Here is a 17,574-nt window from a genome sequence, read left to right as displayed (position 1 = left end):
GTAGTCCAGATGTAATGGATAATGCATTATTGATTGTGGCATCATCTGTGGAAATTGTGCTTTGTGGGCTTTGTAGAAATGGCCGTGAATGCAGCATTACAGGTTTTTACGTGGCACTATGGTGGCATTGTCCTTGCCAGTAAAGTGCTCAGATTCACTGTGCCAGAGCCCTCACGTCTCGTCTGTTTCTCCTCGTTAAATGTGTAGACACAGCAAAATTCTGAGTGCCTATTTTTTGTGTAGTATAGTGTGCAAGACAGCAGTATACATGAGGCGTGACGTGCAGTTCACTTAAGCCAGCTAAATAATTTATAATGAAATTTTTCTCATCCAGTTTTTACTTTGGCTTTAAGAGCTAAATGGTGGCTGTGATGTCACAGACAAGTTGCGGTCATATTGTTACAGAGTGGCAAGCCAGTGAACACAGGAGAAAGAGAACTGCAAGGTGATATTCGATGACTGAGATGACCTTTAATGAAAGGCTGACGGGCCTAGTGCGAGCACGCCTGCCTGCGCTACTGCCCGCCTCTTCTTCGTTAGTAACAATATGAGTAATGAATGAAACTGTCTTGTAATCACTGATTATCAATTGTTTGCAACTGTAGCTTTGAGCAGGCTTGGGTAAAGCTCGTTCATGGCTGGGAGGCTTGGCACACTGTTTTTGTTTTTTACTGAAGGCATAAGTCATTCGAAACTTCTGTTTTCAACCAGACATCGCAGCGGAGAAATGCGGTAGTAGGGCAAAATGGCAGATGATGTGGTTTTTTGCAGCAAACGATGCTTCCCAGCATCCATTCAGAAGGCAGAATTTGCCTCACATAGTGCGAAAACATCATTGGCGTGGAAGATTTTAGTGCCGAAATGGCCGCGCTCCGCTGCACCATTGCCTTGGGGCGCGAGGTTGAATTTGATCAATATTGGGGTCTTCTTCTTAACGAACATTGTTGCATTACTATCTGCAAAATCTAATAACGCAATAAATACCATTCAGAGGACCATAATAGTGCAGAAATTTTTCAGAACCTCCAAATTCCAAAACATATTTCAGAATAACGATTTTTTTGCCATTTTTTGCAGTTAAGGGCCCGGATCTCCTCTTAAGCTGCGCCTTGAGGGGATGATGCGGTAGCGTACATGTACTCTTTGCTTGTACACTTACCAATCTTTTAATTTGTGCCACTAATAAATCATGTTTCTTATTATCTGAAATCAATAAGCTACCACACTATCCTTTTGCTAGTTGTAGGCAACCATTCGACATATAATGCCCCATTTTTAACCAACACGTATGAATGTTCCTAGATGGCCCAGGAGTAGCGTGCCTGATACAGCACCTAAGAGTGCTGGAAGATTGATTCTTGTTTCACCTTCCAGCTCAAATTAGTAACGCAAGCTAACAGCTCCTCTCAACTTTCTGTTATCATGTTGTCTCGTTATGTCAAACCATTGAAAAATTGGTGCTCTGCCATCTCATCTGCCAATTACCTCCTGCCAGCGCCATGCCCATGATTTTTTGCTCACAACACCGATGCCAGATTTTATGGGTAATCAGGTTATAATGCTGTTTGCGTTAAAATTGAGAAAAAATGTGACTTATACATTTAGGAATGGGATGTATATCTTTGCGAAAAGGCACTTTTGACTGTTCCAAAAGCTGCTCCAAAATGACTGACCGATTGCATCACTGTGTGTTGTAAATATAAAAGTAACATCCTGCCAAAATTACTTTGGTCTTATTTCATTCTGCAAATGAATTCATCACCAAGGTGGAAATATTTATTGCCCAGCAAACTGCAACAATGTGAGCAGAGGCATTTATGCGGATTGCCCTAGCAAATCACGGAGTGCTTTGAGTGTATTTCATGTGCATATATTGTCGGTACTAAAATGTTCCTTGTTGTCCAATGTTCCTTGTTATTCCTTTGTTGTTGTTTTTTTTTTTGTCTTATAGGATATATTGTACACTGTCTGTGAAATTGTGACTTTTTTTTGCCCACTTCTGTATGAGCCTGTCAAAAGGCTTACAGTATAAATAAATAATAATAATAATAATATCATTAATTTTTCAGCAACCATCTCTATTTATACTTGCTGCAGTTTAATTCAGTGTTTCATGTATGAGGCAGATTGTGGTTTCTCTGCTGAAAATTAAGTTTCTGGCTTCTAATATCTGTACAGTCACATTTATATCTGTTATTTCAGTAACTACGTATTACCAAAAGCAGAACCTACTCCAAGTACAGTTTTTGCACTTCTAGAGAGCCTCCTTGTGATGCACTCAAAAGTTGCCTGTAGCAAATTTAGCGTGTGCTTTTGTAAATACATCTTTTCTATCTTTTTAAATTTGTTGCCATCCACATGTTTATGTGCTGTTGTTTCGTCCATCGTCCCTCTCGGTCCTTTCCTCATCTCTGCTTGACAGACAGCTGTCAACCATGAGGCAGTTCTGCCTTCTCATTACAGCCTCAAAAAGCTTTGCAAGTGTGTGTATAGTCTTGCTTCCATTGGCTTCTATCTTATAGGTGTGAGCGGCCTGTACCATCAAGGGGGTCGTCTGTCAGAGCTACTGAATGACCAGACCAACCACCACACTGGGGCTAGGCCGTCTTCTTCCGAGAGCCGGGACTGCTCTGAGCCCTGCCAGAGCTCTGACTCTGAGTACTACTGACGGTTGCTGCTGCCCGCGTTGCTCCTCATCAGTGGTTGCGGTGCAGGCAAGGAGGCTCCCGGGGCCCTTGCTTAGCCTGCCACAATGCCACATTGAGGCCACTGGCGCCGGGCGGCGAGAAATTGCTACATTGCTCTTGACAGCACAGTGTGTAGAACCCTCTATCAGTCAGCTGGGAACTTTGCATTTCAGATTCACTCTGCTTGCTCTGTTCATTCTGCTTGTGATCAACACCTACCAAAATTGTGCCATGGTAGACGTTAAAGGGCAGGGGAGCAGCTTTATTGCAGGTGTTCTCATTGTTTTGGGCCGTGGAGGTTTAGGTCTCTTCCAACACCTAAAAATTTCACCCCATGCAAGGCAGTGAAAATTCAAATGTTGCTGCATTCTTCCTTCATTGAGCTTTGTTCTTGTTTGCATCTTGTATTCGCTGAGAAAGCTGTTGAGATGTCAGGTAGAAAACAGATTGACAGACTTTTTTGTGTGTGTGTGTGTATGTATGTGTGTACAGCTCCTCCTTCTTTGACCACATGCATTGTGGCTTAAAAAAAGAAACAATTTAGGTTGCCCTCGGGGTGTGTCTGAAGGAAACTTCTCATAGAAGTACCCATTGACGTGAGCGCTTTCTTTCTGGTTGCCATTTTGTTCTATGGGCCTCCTTCCTATGCAGATGGATATGCATGCCAACAACATTGTTTTCACCCCTTGGGCTCTTTCTTGTTAGCTTTCCGTGCATGCAGGAGCCCTCCAGATAGTATTTGCCATGCTGTTTTGATGTGTTTTAGATTGTGCCTTTTTCTTATCTTGTAAAGGCAGGAAAGTGAGACAGTCACAGCCTTCCTCTGGCTTCTTGACATTCGCAAGCTGGCTGCATAGCCTGCTTCTTTGTTTGCTTGTTTTATTGGACATAAAGGTAAAACTTCTGTTCACCGAGACGTCTTTGCATTCAAAGACATTCAGCCTACTGTCTGGAACTGCTCGCGAGCAAGAGATGCTTGGCCTTGCAGTTCTGCTGTGCCATTTGCTATCAACCCCTCCGGGCATGTCAATGCAGAAGCAGATGGCGGCAAAAGTGCTCTTTCTGCCGTCCACAAAACAAGCCTAGGCTGCACCCAACATTGCCGCCATTGCCACTGTCTCCATTGCGTCTTGAAAAAGCATATGATGTGATGATGCATTCCACCGCAAACGGGTTCTTTGGTGGTCGCATTTCTTGAATTTTGCAGCGGTGGCAGTGTTTGCCAGTGTAGCTTTACGAAGGTCCTACAGGCTCTAGCATTGTTAACGTGTGCTTGCCCAAGGAGAGCCAGCGTAGGGCACTGCTCATGTCCCTCATGCTCCACTTTTGCCTTCCTTTTTTTAGTCTTCTTGGTTCGATTGCAAGTGTATTGCTCGTCTACTAGTCCCCAACTTAATGTTAGTATGCCTCCTTAATAGATCTAGGGGAAGAATATGCAAGTGCTATAGCATAGCCTGAAGTTTACCATAGCTTTGGTGTTGGCAGTTTTACGCTTGCACTCCTTTGCAAAAGCCTAACACAAACGTGCTTTCGCTCTCCTCCTTGTGAGTCCTCTCTTCCTTTCAACCTGCCTTGCGCAAATTTATTGCTTCGTAGATGGAGTGCACTTGTGGTTTGTGGCGTCCTGCTTGCTTTTTCTTTACTAGGTTCCTTTTGAAGGTACCATGCTGGCTGCCTCTATATGCACATGCAACAGCTAGAGCTGATTCTAATAATGTGTGTGCATTCCGGTGTGTGTAGCTCTCGGTAAGCTTCGCAAAGTAATCTGGAAACTGCATACACTAGCAGTGGTGTCTACATGTATATTGCTTGTGAGCTAGCGGTTTGACAGTATTTGCACATGAATTACATAGATTTCTGTTTCTCACTGAGTAGTGTAGGATCGAGTATTTCAGTTCATTGCTTGTAACTGTAAAATATAGTGCGCGTCTGCTTGTTATTGCATGGAAGGTGCAGAGGGGCAGCTGTGAAAGTTGTACAGGTGCAATAGATTTATGGTGGGAAAATTCAGGCAGCTTCCTTGAAAAGTGTCATATGAAGATGGCACTCCTTAATTTTTTCTTTCCGCGTATTACAAACTTCTTTCTGATGTAGCATCTAAAGAAATGGCTGGTGCGTTAGACGTACAGCTGCAGTGCTGTCAAGGCTGATATGCTTTATATATATATATATATATATATATATATATATATATATATATATTGTTACGGACTTGTTCTCAAACAAAGCACGGAGGAAGAAAGAAGGAAGAGGAAGAAATGCGCACGCCCGTTCGACCTTTGTCTGGTGGCACCTGTGTCGTTCCCGCTGGCTGTGTGTACCTAGCGTACTGAACCGGCTAGAATGTCTCGGTCGCGGCGCTAAGGGCGTAACAATATATATATTGCAACTCTAGTAGGAACTGAGTTACTTTTACTGGAAATTCCTAGCTCACTAGCACCTTACATGAGGTATGTGTGTAGAAAGTAAGCACCTGGTGAAATGTTTCTCTTTTAGGCATGGGTGTGCAAATGTTTAAAGTTTTGAGCATTTAAGGAATTCTAAAGATGACTTCGTACATTGCACATTTGCTTTGAGGAACTAGTGTTCTTGATCTTTAAATCGCATCAGCTGGATTTGGTTAGACTGTGTATGTTCTGCATTTGGCACTACTTTTTTGTCATTTGTTACATTACTATTACAAAAAATCCTGGTGGGTGGATTTGAGTTGTATTTATTGTGGTAAAAAATATCTTATTTGGCTGAACGTAGGCATGTTGACTTGATTAAGGAAAAATTGCATAGCATGGCGAAGCTTGTTGTAAAAACATTGTTATGTGATAGCTACCTGCTGAAATTTATTGGAGCTAAGTTAGTCTTGCTAAAGTTTGTGCGAAAAATGGCACGTAGAATGGGGTTCATAGAAATCCCATTTCTTATGATTGAAAGAATGTGTAGAGAATGGCCATGCTGTTGGAGCATGGTTTGTTGTCACTGCAGTAGTCTCTGCCATATCAACATATATTTTGGTTCCAATCCCAGCTCAGAATATATTTCATTGTAGCCTCTCATGTGCATATCAGAGGGCAACCCCAGGTGTTCCTTGAACATCAATTGATAATATTGTTTTTCAGAGTACTAAGTGTAATTATATAAAGCAGGAAATGAAAACCAAAATTTTCTCTATGTCCAAGGGCAAAGCTTTGCATGGCGCAGCGATGTCATCACAAAAATTACTAGAAAATACTTGTATGCACAATAAATCGCTGAAGTAGGTACAAAAAATTAAATTTTTTTCACATGGTGTGCAAGATTGCCTAATGCAGGCCTGAAAATTTTGTTATCGACCTTGGGTCTGGTATGTGCGGAATGTTTGGGACATTGAAAATGCTGTGTTTTTCATAGAAATCATCTCAACTTGAGGCCACGGGAGTAGCACTCATGAAAATCAGTTAGAGCCGAAATGAAGCATTGTGTGGCTGTCAGTGTTGATGGAAAAAATTGATTTGTTGGTTGGTTTTTAACGTCCCAGAGCGACTCGGCCGTAGTGGAGGACTCCAGCAATTTCAGCTATGTGGGGTTCTTGTAAACTGATATCTGGGGTTCTTGTAAACTGATATCATACAGTACACAGACACCTTGCTTTTCACATCCATCGAAAAATAGCCGCTGCAGCCAGGATTTGATCCTTGTATTCAGCAGTCGAGTGTGCTAACCACTGAGCCACCGGGGCGGAGAAGTAATTGGGACCTAGAGGAAAATGAGTTGTTTCAAAGTTTCATCGGAACACAGCACCATCGCAAGAATCTCGGGAGCAGCCCTGTAGTAAAATTTCAGTAGGCTATTAAAATTATAGGTTACATATGTTCAGAATCTTAAGCATACAGTCGGCAGGTATCGCTAAAAACACTTCATGCATTGGCCCACGGCTTGACCTACACAAGATTGAGTGATATTTTACCTGATATAACTTCAGTATTTTGAATGTTGCCACAGAATTCATCCCTGCCATGGTGGCACAGTGGTTAGGGCGCTCGACTGCTGTACTCAAGGATGCAGGATGGAATCCCGACCGCACGGCAGCTGCTTTTCAGTGGAGGCAAAAAGCAAGGTGTCTGTGTACTGTGGGATGTCATTTGCACGTTAAATAACCTCAGGTGGTCGAAATTTTCAGAGCCCTCCACTACGGCACCTTTCATAGCCCTAGTCGCTTTGGGACGTTAAATCCCCTAAACATAAACACGTCACAGAATTCAGCAGTTGTTGCATGGTGGTTCTGAAATCTGAAAAATAACAGTTCTGAAGTGGAACGAAACTAATTGAGGCTTGAAATATTTGTACTTCTGTTCAACCGCAACCAGGAACTACTGCGAAATTTCGGTATATCTTTGTTGTATTTTATGATTCAGAAAATTTTTAAAGGTACAACAAACCTTGTTAATTCGGGTAATTTGAACTAGGACCACAGTCATCATCTCTGCTTATAAGATCTCTGCCTATAAGTCTGTGGTACACTTGTTCATTCAGAGGGGGGAGACAACCCGCGATTTGAGCAACAGGCAAAATTGACCTTCCCAAACCTGAATTGTGTGGAACAGTGGTGACCATGCACCTTAGGCATGCATGCTATAGCAGGTGTGACGATGATTGGAAGGGCTCTTTGCCGAAACAAACCTGCAACATAGTTTGTTTCGCTTCTCTTCAATTCACACCACTGCTGCTACTGGACACGTGCATCAGCCATCCATTCCGTTTTCAGCTTTGCTTTGCGTGTCACTAGTCCTTTATTTTGTAATAGCATCTCACCTTTTTAATGCCTGGGCATGTTTCTCTCTCTCTCGCATCCTCATGCTGCCTCTGCTCTTTAGTATGCCTAACAATCGCATTTTTTGGATACTTCATGCGTAGGATGCTTCGTGCACTGCCTTATGCAGTGAGGCATCTTTAAAATGTGACTGAGTCGTTTGTGAAGAGGCACCACTGCAACTGTGTAGGGTGGCAAAATGGGCCAGAGATACTCTTGCAGTTTTGAAGCATTTCTTCGACATTCCCGGTGATGTGCACAAAGTACGAAAGACTTGGCAAAGCTGCGAAAAATTGTGGTCTTCCTTGATTTTCATCTCAAAAGTGTAGGCAGATATATTACAGGTGTTCATTAAATAGAAATAATATGGTGGAAACGGTTATCGGCAGCTCTCTAGGGCCGTTCAATATTTAGAACATTTTTCCTGGTCCCTTCAAGGCCGAATTAACTAGATTTTATTGTATTTGGCTTGACATTTGATCAGCTAACAATTTGATGGACAGCATTTGCACACCTGTGGCAGTTTATTCCCAGGAAACATATTTGAGCACATGTTGGAGCCCAGTTGTATGAGGCAGTCATGTGTGCCTCTTGGCAGTTACAGCAATAAGACATTCCTACATTTGGCTTTGAAAGGAAATCCTGCATGTTCTTCTGTATTTAACGCATTCCTTCATTTTGCTGCATTTTACTTTCTGCATTTTGAGCGTAATTTATTGCTCTTGCTTGGCGGTCATGTAAATAAGGTACAACATCTGGTGATACTGTGTGTATAGTATTAAATATTATTCTAGTTTTGTGTACCAAAGCCTCACCCAATGGGCTGCCTAAACTTGGGCATACGAGCAGCATGGTCAACACCATGTTGTTTGCGATAACAGCCTTCATTTCGTGTGTTTTCTTTTTTTTGCCCCTTCCTCATTCTCAATTCCTGTGATATGCACAGCTAGTTGAGATTCCTCTCTGTGATTACAGGCATGAATCGAGTGTGAGGGAAAGAAGAATTTGAGGCAAGCGGATGCAAGAAGCTGTTCATTCAGTGCACAAAACGATAACTTCGCACTTGCTACAGTCTGAGGGGAGGGGGGGGGGGTGGGGGGATGCAGTATGACGAAAGCTCTCTAAGCTGTATTCTACCATCTGATGGAACTATGGGAGAGAGAAGCAAGTGTGGTGTTTCAGCCCCTTTCTTACATATCTGGCCGGCTCAGCAGAAAGGAAAGATTATGGGCTGAACTGTCATTATCGCGTACTTTTACCTTCACACAGGTGGGAAGAGTAATAAGGTATGCGTCGTGCAGTAGACAAAGTACGGTTAAAACTGGAGTGAAATGCCGGCAAGATTAGCAGGTGACAGTGGAAATTGTCTCCACGTCTAGTGCTTGAGCTTACTCACTGTAGGGATGTTTCAGGACACACTCGTTTAATAATTACAACACCCACATTCACCTTGGCACCAGTAGTTTGCACACCAGAGCGGCACATGAAGCTTATTTCAGCTTGTGCTGTGGATTTCCCAATACCGGCAAAGAAATAAATTGGGGTCAGGGATGTTACTTTTGAACTTATTCCTTTTAATTTGGTGTGGACCTCTGCTGTGCCACTCTTTAAATGCCAAGTAAGGAATGTGTTATAAGTTGCCATTTTTTTAAGGATGAACATACTCCATGTCAAGAATGTGTGTTCAGAGTATGTTTTTTCCAAAGTGATTGTCATTGATGTTTTTGTGAGGACTATTCTCATTGGATGTTTCCTTTGCACCGTGACTTTATGTAGAAGCTTGGCATCCCTTGACCTCTTTGGATTTCTACATCCTCATCCTTTTTTTTTTTTACGTCTGTACGAAGGCTTGGCTTGTTTTTCATGTTGACATATCCCCAGTCTCCATTGCAGGGTCTCTTAAGGCTGATACTGCAAGGCTGCTGGTAGTAGTAGCAGATCCTTGGCACATAAATAACCCTGTACAAATTCAGATAGTCATTCACGACCATGGGCAAAGTACAAGACTGTTAACAGTTTGACTGCTGTTTATAATTTGAATTGCCGACCAACTTGGCATTGTTACTTTTTTTATTTGCCGAAAACAGTTTTGGGGAAATCTCTACTGAATGTGCAGTGCATACTACATACAATACAATGTGCAAAGTATATATGTCACGCGTGGTCAGCTGGCCAGCCTGGAACTACTACTCAAAGCTGTTTAATTGCATTTTGGGCCGTCACCAGCATTTGCTTGTAAATTGCCATGGGAAAAAAAGTGCATGTTGTGTGAATTAGTCAACCCCATCTTTATGAACTTGTCATCATGATCTTGTGCCTTACTCTCTCATAACAACTTCGTTATGGAAAGAGTATGTCCATGCAATTATTATTTCTTGGTTTTTAAATAGAAAGTGAAAACTAAAGTGTTCTTGCCTTGTTTTTTTTATTATTATTATTATAATAGTTCAGCCTCTACATTTTATTATTGGGATGTAGTCATATTATTTTAACAGACTTCAGCAAGACATCTTAAGACTAGATTGCTTGTTTGTATGTCTTTCTCTTTAAAAGACATAAAGCTCTCCTTGCATTCTTTTTTCTTTTTTAAATCTCTTCAGTGTGTGACAAATTTGGGTTATGTCTTCATTTTATGTTTAGCCTCAAGTGCAAAAGTCTACTGCAAAGAGAGTTTCGAACAATGTGCAATTGTTGCCAGTGATTTTTTACTTGTTGCTGAGTGGATCCTTGCTTTCCTCTTTCATCGTTAGTGTTTTTTTCTTTCCTCATCTTTGAAACAGCCAGTTTTAATCAGTATGTAAAGTGGAAGTCCAAGTGAGTCTTTGAACTCAAGCACCCTTTTTAATTGGAGGTTATTTTAATCTATTCTAAATTGTTAGTACCATCGGTTTAAGTAAAATCACGTTTGTTGAAAAGGTTTTATGAATCATGGAGCTGCTTTGTACTTTGCGTACACATTTAAAGCATTATACAACTGCATTGGGCATGCTACTTTCAAATGGAGCAGATCTTTCTTCACTCTGGCACCTCCACCTTTGTGAGAAACTTATCCTGAGCAATTCATTGCCTGATGATGGCAATTTTACATGCTTTGGTCAGTAAAATATTTAAACACTTGAAGTTTGCGAGATTTATTGCGTTGCTGTAGTGGATTGGAAAGTAAGGCATTCCTCACAAGATGCATGGCACTGGATCATTATTCAAATGTGCTTGCTTGCTTAAGTGAATTTGCCGCATGCTTGTGGGCACAAAAGTAGCTGGCAGCAGCAAATTTGCACACACTTTGAAGAAGCTAAATGTCTGTGCAATTTGGCAGCTGGCACAGGTGATGTTTGCGCTCATTTTTGTTTTGTTTGCCTAACGCTCCTGTGTCGTTCGAGAGTGGCCTTTGAGAATACTCATCAGCTTAGTTTCATATTGTTTCTGTGCTGCCAGAGTAGAAGCCCTTTGGCGCACTCCTCTAGACGTGATAGTCTATACCTTGGAGCAAGTACTGTCCAACTTGCAAGGCTGCACAAAGGGTATCTAATGAAAGTGCTATGCTGCATTAAGTTCTCAGCTACGTCAGCAAGTAAACCTGATTGGTTTTGTTAAATTCTCAGCCACATAAGCCAGTAAACTTGATTTTTAAAGTACATGATGGGTCAACTTGATGGGCACTGCTTGGTAGGCTGTTTATTATTAGGAGAATGGAATGAAATCTTTGGTATCAACATTGGTCAGGATACTTAATGGCATTTTTCTACACAGAGAGCTCACATTCAGATTGGTGTTGTTTCCTTAGGTTGGCCAACAAAACCAGTATATGAAGCTCTGTTTGAACTCTCTTTCTTTGGTTGCTGTTTTGTGCCCATTGGTAAATCACGTCTCAAGTTGCAGGAAAAGCAGTCATAATTCATCTTTTCTTTATAGTATTGTGCAGGCCAGCTCCTGTATTGCATGCAAATACCAATTGCTTTTACTTTGCGTGGATGCAAGCCAACATGCCTGCTTCCATGATACTCATGCGGAATGCATTGAAAGTGCTCAATACAAGTTATTACTACATGAAATTTACTTTTGTAGTATATCTGCAACCAGGGCTTATGCTAACGCTCTGCTATCTCTGTGACTGCTTTGTCATTGTCCAGCGAACGCTTGCTTTGTTAGCACACATGCTCAAAGAAGGCTACAGAAATGACTGACAATCCCTTCACATTTTGTCACTATTTTTGTGTTGGCTTCCATAAACAGACGGATCTGTTTTCTCTAATATTGCAATTGGCTTTTATATTCTGGTTTTTAGCTTATAAAGCTGTCTCTAAAGGCACTGGTACCACCTCCTTGTGATGCACTGGTCACATGCATATTGGTGTGAGAGGTTGCAAGCTACTTGAGGGTATAGAGCCTGACCTCTAACATCTTCCGCGAAGCCATGTTATGCCTAGTTTCTACAAAGGTTGGTGTATGCCGTAGGAGCCACTAAGTGTCTGCAGTGCACCAGTCAGATGGAGAATAAAAATGTGTACAGCAGTGTGCCTTGCAAAGCTGCCATAGCTAGATGAATGTGTCATTTTGGGGTTGCTTAACTATCGGTGTCTCAGGTTTGCCTCTCCTTTGTTCCCCTCTTTCTCAGTTTCCTCCTTTCCTCTCTTGAACAGCTTCGTTTGATTGGGCACAAGAACACACAGATAAGCACACCAACAACACTGTAATCCTATGCCAACTAAGGTTGTGTTACATACTTAGCTTGAAAGGCACACATCACTCATCTAGTCGAACGTCATTGATCTGGACATAAAAAGAAAAGAAAGAAAATTGCTCATCTTTTGTCATGACGTGAACCATACCAAACGCATAAGGACAAGCGCAGCTGTTCTTGTCCTTGTATTTCTGTCTCCCATGGTGTGGTGTGCATTGCTTCTCAGAAATGCATGCATGTGTACTAGTCCCCGAAAGTGTTTGTTGTGTATGCAGCTTTTCATAGAGTATACAGTATACTAGTATACTATCCCTTCTCAGTGGTCTTATGAATCACTGTAAGTGGAACCGTTTCTGAACGTCTTTCTGGCATCGACAGTTCTCTACAGTGGTTGACATGTGTGTGCGTGTATTTGTGCCTACACATTTGGCATACCATTTGACTACTTGCACACAGCATGTAGTGACTTTCTAACACAAAAGTGGCCTAGAGTAGGGCTCTGAGAAACTTAGTGCCTTTGGGGCATTGACCAAGTAGCTATATCACAAGTCCGAGCTATACAAGCTGTGGGCGCACAAGCATTGGGGAGTCATTGGAATCGTTGGCTCCTTTTCTCTGTTGGCACTGTGGTTTCTTTCCAATAATGATTTGCTAAGGTGTGCCAAAACAAAAAAGGTGGCAGGATTTGAGCGATGAGGCCTGGCCCACTTGTGCAAGACAGAACCGAGTTTGTTATGCTAGTGTCAATGCTTATGTTTGTCCCATCGTTGTGTGTTGACATTTGTTAAAATCGTTCATGGTGAACACTGGCACTTTCAAGCAGGTGCAAAAGCCTATTAGGGGTTGTGGCCACTGCTAATTTTAGCTGTGAAGTGCCCTGTCCAAAGTATAATTGTTTTGTCCGTGATGTGAAATTCAGCCAACATGGTCATTCTTAACTTGGCTTTCAATTCTTGAAGTGTGTTACGATAATGTTTCGTTGTTGTATTTGTTGTTCTTTCTTTGAACATCTCGAAATGCCGCTTACCTAAGCCAAAATGACAGAGGCACCTATGTGCTTTTTCTCTTCTTTCTTTCTTTTTGTGAGCACTTTGTCGCATTGTGCATAAACAAGCCATGTAACAGTGTTAAAGATTTTCTTTTTTCTGGCCATACCTTGTGATAAAAAATATAACAGCCTTTTGCATTGTAACAAAATCGTCTTTTTGCAAATTCCTAAATGTGCATGTATTTGCAGGCTGCTTTAAGGGGAGAAGCTGTAACAGGAGTATGTATGTACAGGTATGCAATTCTCATCACTGTGACCCACTGTAAATGCTCAGTGCCTACAGTTTGTGCAAGCATTTGTTCAAAGGGTATTTGCATAATTTACTGGTTTACTGTATGGCCAGACTGCATTTCAAGAATTGCAGCTTTCTCTAACCATTCCACAGTTTTCTTTTTTCGCTTGCACACACCTCTAAATCTGGCTCACTTGTACTCTCCTATCCTGAATGTAACTCGTGGCAGCAGGACAGCGGTGCTCACTTTGTAACCTATCATGTGCCTCCTGCTTGCAAAGGGTTGTGGACACTGCGTTTCACAGCTGATATCTCTACCTACTTGTTCACAATCTGCTGCGACGTCTTTCTCGCATCTGCATACCCGATAAGGAAAGGGCAAAATAGGGCCCGGCAGAGTTCAGGCTGCATTGCCTCTTCTGTGTTCCCTTGTTTTGGGCTCTGTGAGGGTGCGCTGCAATTTCGGCACCCCGCAGTACCAAATGCGCTTGCTTCATGCAACTTCGTGACTTCTCGCAAGGAACCAATGTTCCTTTCAGTGTTCCTGAAAGTGCCATGTTATGACAGCATGCCTGCTTTTCTTTTTCTTCTTCTCTTTCTCACTTGATTTTCTTCCAAGGTGCATCCGTCTGACAGACTGGAACACAAGCCAACTCTGTCAATTGGTGCAATCAGGGCCTCTCTGCCAAACCAGAGAAGTGTTTGCTGCAGCTGCTGATTGTCGAGTGCTGTAATGTTGAGGGTATGCATCGCTGAGCCTCACTGATTGCTCACTTCACGTGGAGTGTGTAGATTGTTGCCACACGGTGGCTGGAGTGATGGTATGTATACTGAGTTTATTCTGCACTTTGAACACTATTTGTTTCCTTTTAAGTTATTCAGAAAGTGGAGCTTTATTTGCCATATTTGAAAGGTGACAGTGGGTTTTGATGCCTTCCTTTGTGTCACTTGTGCTTTGGAGTGTTCACATTTGCAGCTGCCTTTTATTTCTGTTATTTCTGCCCGAGCTTGCAATGTTGTACTGTAGTGCGTGTGTGTGTGGTGTGTAAAGTATGATATCTCTGGGCTTGCTGTTGGAGCAAAGTGTCCCTAAAAGTGCCATTTTTGATGACGCTTACATGTAGATGATAGCTTCTGGTATAACGTGTAATTTTCCTTATCTTTTGACGTGTCGTTCTCACCTAAGACATTCAATTTGGTTTTTTCGCAATGTGTACGGTGTGTACCTGGACGTGCTATGAGATAATTTGTTTCACGTTTCCAGAATATGTAAACCTGAATTCTGTAGTTCCCCACATAGTCTAGACATCAGATTTGTGATCTTAATTTTTTTTTTTTTTAATATTAGGCCAGTTTAACCCAGTTACCGGCTTAGTAGTCCCTGTGAGTCATCGCTGCAGCCTGCTGAAGCCATGTAGTCAACTCTTTCTGCTCACTGTGAGAAGTGTTCACATTTTTTAATGTCTGCTTGTTTTTAGCAAGCGTGCACTCATCGCTGATAAAATGCCGCTGAAAGCAGTTGTTGAGTATGACCGTAATGATTCTACAATTGAATTGTGGGGAAATAAGATCTGGGAATTATGAAAAGCATGCCAATGGTCATATGCTAGCAAATGCTCGTGTTCTGTGAGTGCTTCTTCAGTGGAGTTGGCTGAGCTCAAATCATGGATTCAGCATGGTGGCTACCAACTTGCTTTTCACACTCCGAATTCACAACTTAGCACTTGTTTAAGAGAGTCACATTTTTTTGTAGAAACTGCTTGTATCTGATTGCTCTTCTAATTGTGATGAAGGTGGCCAGTGACAAAGGTACATTGGTTTACACAGTCTTTCCTGTTGAAAAATGAGTTGCAGTTGTGTTGTGTTTTGGTAAATATCTTCCTGCTTCCAGAATTATTTTTAATGGAGATATGACATCTAGTAGAGTAATGTGACATGTACGTGCGTCACATTTGTGCGTGGTTCATCTGTTAACAATTCAGAGTTGCCATCAAGAAGCTTGTTTTGGCATGCTTTCTTTTTCTTTTTTACCATTGTGACTCATGGTATGGTGCTGTGGTTGCGCAAAAGAACAATGTGCTTTGCCATTCAAGGCTGTATGTACACTGACACCTTAGCCTCATTTCAGCTCTGCAGCAGACTTGTACTGCTTGTTCAGTCTTGTGCAATTAAGGTGGAGGAATCCCACTTTGGAATGTTCTATTGTTCTGTGGTGATTGGTATGTACCTGTGGAATATGTTTATTAGCTTTACAGAGTAAGATCATTATTGGGCAATTACAGCAAAATTTTGTTGTTTTGGGGAAAGCGTGAGTGGTGTTAGATAACTTCTGCAATGAGCCTTCGTTAACACCATAAAGCAATTTCTTGTGCCATCATAGTTTCAAAATCAGAATCTCAGGTCTCATTGTCTTGAAAGTCTGCTGCATGCAACTTGCTGTGCTGTCAGACTGTCAATTTTGGAGATTTTACTGTGCATGTTTTCTCAATCCAGCAAGGTCTTTTTACATTGCCACATGGCAATGCTAGGCCATTTCATTCTTTCAAAACTGCTGCAGGCTTAGGAGTTTTCTTAGTTGATTTTTTTTTTTTTTTTTTTTTTTCAATTTTTGCACTACCTCTGTATTGTCTAGACCTCAGCTGCTACCATAAAAATACAGCACTTTTGTTCCTTGGCACAGGTTACGCTTACGGCTAGCCTAGGGAATGTGTTAGCAAAACTGTTCTTTCATTTCGCTTTTTTTTTTTTTTTTTTTTTGCACTCCGTTCTTAACATTGGTGCAGCCTAATGCCCAATATCTGTCAACCTGCTGCATGTGCTGTGGGTACATTCCTTTTGAGTGTAAAATATTTTTTGTGAATTGGGTTTTTTTTTTTTTTAAACATGCCAACATATGTGACACACTTCATACATTTCCTGTATAAGTAGTCTGTCCCAACCATGTTTTCTAGCGTGGGTCCAAAACTGAAAGAAATTCATGTCTGTTTTTTTTTTGTTTACTATGCCACACCTAAAAGGAAGAATCGGAGAACTTGATTTGCATGTAGTGTTCGTGCTGTCTGTGCAGGGTTAATCTAGTGACCTTTTAACAGCTGTGATAAACATGTCAAATGTTGTTTACTAGACCTAACCAAATATATAAAGATCTCTAAATTGAGCTATTCCGGTTACACAGCATTTGAGAGTAGCCTATTGTATCATCGAACACATCTGCATTTAAGAATAAAAGATGAAAGCTGTCATGTCGATTATGTGGTTTTTTACTGGACTTCTGGTACATTTTTGCATGTTCCCAAGGGAACACACCTCACATGGAATTGAAGGGAGAATGCAACAGGGCAGGCGCACCACTTAATGTGCCAGATATTGATGCTGGTGCTGCTACTTGCTCATTTATTCTGTACTTTGGCGACACAGTCACATCCAACAATTTTTGTTTGTGCAAATGGCAGGTGCTAAGCAACATATAAGGTTTTTTTTTTTTTTCTTTAGTCTTGTATAGACCAACACCGGTCTGTGACGTAGGCAAGATGCGGTGGCGCTTCTGTCGCCAGGCTGGGCCGAATGGGAGTGAAAAGTAGGGTTAGCGCCCATAAGAATACATGAGTTGAAAATTTTCAAAGCAGGTTTCTCATTTTTGGGGGCACCTATGATGTCGTTATTCGGCACAGAGCAACCATGAACATCCTAGAACAGATCGTAAAAGTATGAAGTCTCATTACTGAGTATTTTTAAAACGCCGCGAAACGTAAGGGGGTACGAAATGGGAGGGCTACCCATAGAAACACGTAACCTCAATTTGTCGCAACACTTTTCTCGTTTCGCGGAGCACCAGAAGTGGTGGCCGGTCGTTAAACGTTAGCCAGTGCTTTAAAGAAGTGTGTGACAAAGTATGCTGCGTCATTGCGGAGGCAATCTACTTTTAAAACCCCTCGTCAAGAATCTGAGTTAGAAATGCATTGCGGTAGTGCGACCCATACAAAATATATGCAAACAACGGTTCTCAAAGAAGCTGACTCAAAGGCAAAAGCAGTCGTTTGTTAAGAGCTGGTGCATTCTTTCAAGACCATGAATAAAGACTTTTAGTAATGAACACTTTTGTACGATAAACGCCAGCAAATTATGGGACGTTACTCCATGTGT

General features: G+C 41.7%; 1 protein-coding gene across 4 annotated transcripts in view; it reads left to right on the top strand.

Moving 5' to 3' along the window:
• Positions 1-16,680, top strand: part of LOC146197934 (uncharacterized) — a 115,553-nt gene extending 98,873 nt beyond the window's left edge. For all 4 annotated transcript variants that reach the window (XM_084593210.1, XM_084593211.1, XM_084593208.1 and 1 more), the window contains one exon: positions 2,523-16,680. In XM_084593210.1, coding sequence (XP_084449336.1) covers positions 2,523-2,668 — 146 coding nt within the window. In that variant the 3' untranslated portion in view covers positions 2,669-16,680. The remainder of the gene's footprint in view (positions 1-2,522) is intronic.
• The last annotated feature ends 894 nt before the right edge of the window (positions 16,681-17,574 follow it).

This window comes from Amblyomma maculatum, chromosome 2 (assembly GCF_055883805.1).
Source record: "Amblyomma maculatum isolate TAMU_Amacu chromosome 2, ASM5588380v1, whole genome shotgun sequence".
NCBI lineage: Eukaryota > Metazoa > Arthropoda > Arachnida > Ixodida > Ixodidae > Amblyomma > Amblyomma maculatum.
The sequence above is the reverse complement of the archived record's forward strand: the minus strand, read 5'-3'. Positions and strand labels throughout refer to the sequence as shown.